Raw genomic sequence first — 1,397 nt, 5'->3', positions numbered from 1 at the left:
TGGCAGATTTTTAATGAGGGTTTGGGGTTTTTTTAATTACCTCTGCTGAGCAGGTGCACTGGCCTTGACATGACCACAATTTTACTGTTACCAAAAACATAACTGGTAAAAAAAACCTTGAAAGTCCAAGTTGTGTCTCTGCTGAGAAAGTCTGGGGTGGCACCTGGGGCTGGCCTTCCGCCCACCACGCTCCTCAGCTCTTACCACCCCTTGGAGATGCAGCCGGATGCTGAAGGCTGGGTGATCCAGTAAGGGCTGACCTTGGCAGGGGTGGCTGTGAGGGTGCTCAGTCATCATCTGAGAAAGCCAAGTCCTCCACAATGTCCTCTTCTCCTTGGGCGAGCTGTTCGAGGTCGGACCGTGACATCCCACGAGGGCATCTCCTCTGCTTCTGGGCCCCTTGGGAGCCAGCTTCCTTGCCTTCCTCTGCGGGTGGAAAAAGCGAGAGGTGTAAATCCTGCTTTACTGGGAGTGAGAGTGAGGCAAGTCAAGGCAACTCATTGCTAATTAAGCCCAGGCACTCATTAATTTATTGGCGCCACTGCAGCGCCCCGATAGCAGTAGGAGAGCGCTGCAGGCAGCTCAGGGCAGTGCTGGCTCTGAAGGACTTGGGGCAAGCAGAGAGGAGACTTGAGGCACAAACACAAAGTAAGAACCTGGGGGCGCGAGCCAGGCAGTGCCTCCAGCCCCTCATCCCTGCCAGCTCAGCCTGTCTCCCTCAGCAGGGATGTCGGGCTGGGCACTAGGAGCAGCAGGAGGGAGCTGTCAGCACTAACGGCGAGACTCCCAAATGCAGAAAGAGCCCCACGCTCGCTCCTTTTTTTGAAATGTTTAATAGTGGGAAGCACAAGTGAGACCCAGTTTCTAGGGTCTTTACGTGTCCCCATGCCCTTCCCTCTCATTCCAGAAGGACTGAGCTTCCTACACCTGCTTCAGAGGGATGCCAGACTAGTGCTCAGGCTCTACCAGTAAAGCCTCTGCTCAGCACCAATTCCTGCCTCGGGTTTTACACCCACAGCCCCTCACAGGTTGAGGAGGGCAGCAGCCAGGCTTGGCCAGTTCAGCCCAGTCACCAAAAAAAGGACAAAAAGTTACTTGTGGCTGCACCTTGAAACCACACTGATGCCACCAGAGCAGCAGGACCACAGAAGTCCCGCTCCAGGCCGCGTCCTGCTCTAGGCTCCTGCTGGAGGGTGGCAAACTGTCACGACACAAGCTCCTCGCTGCAGCATTTCCCGAGCGTGCAGCGTGCACGTGTGTTCCGGTAAAAAGCACAACAGGAACGCTCAGCACACGGAGCGTAAGACTCTCCCTCTTCATCCTTCACAGCACTGTCAGAACATGTATCAAACACCCATCTATTCTCGGCGCCGAGGTTTGGGTTTGCGTGCCAAGCC

At 55.3% G+C, this 1,397-nt stretch overlaps 1 protein-coding gene across 1 annotated transcript in view; it reads right to left on the bottom strand.

Annotated features, from left to right (window-relative positions):
• Window positions 1-286: 286 nt before the first annotated feature.
• The window catches only part of NOC2L (nucleolar complex associated 2 homolog (S. cerevisiae)), a gene marked incomplete at its 5' end in the record, with an annotated part of 41,138 nt that continues 40,027 nt past the window's right edge, over window positions 287-1,397 (bottom strand). The window contains one exon of the mRNA XM_010137070.1: window positions 287-426. Within this exon, the coding sequence (XP_010135372.1) occupies window positions 287-426 (140 nt within the window). The remainder of the gene's footprint in view (window positions 427-1,397) is intronic.

Source organism: Buceros rhinoceros, unplaced genomic scaffold, assembly GCF_000710305.1.
Source record: "Buceros rhinoceros silvestris isolate BGI_N320 unplaced genomic scaffold, ASM71030v1 scaffold3755, whole genome shotgun sequence".
NCBI classification, from domain to species: domain Eukaryota; kingdom Metazoa; phylum Chordata; class Aves; order Bucerotiformes; family Bucerotidae; genus Buceros; species Buceros rhinoceros.
The sequence above is the reverse complement of the archived record's forward strand: the minus strand, read 5'-3'. Positions and strand labels throughout refer to the sequence as shown.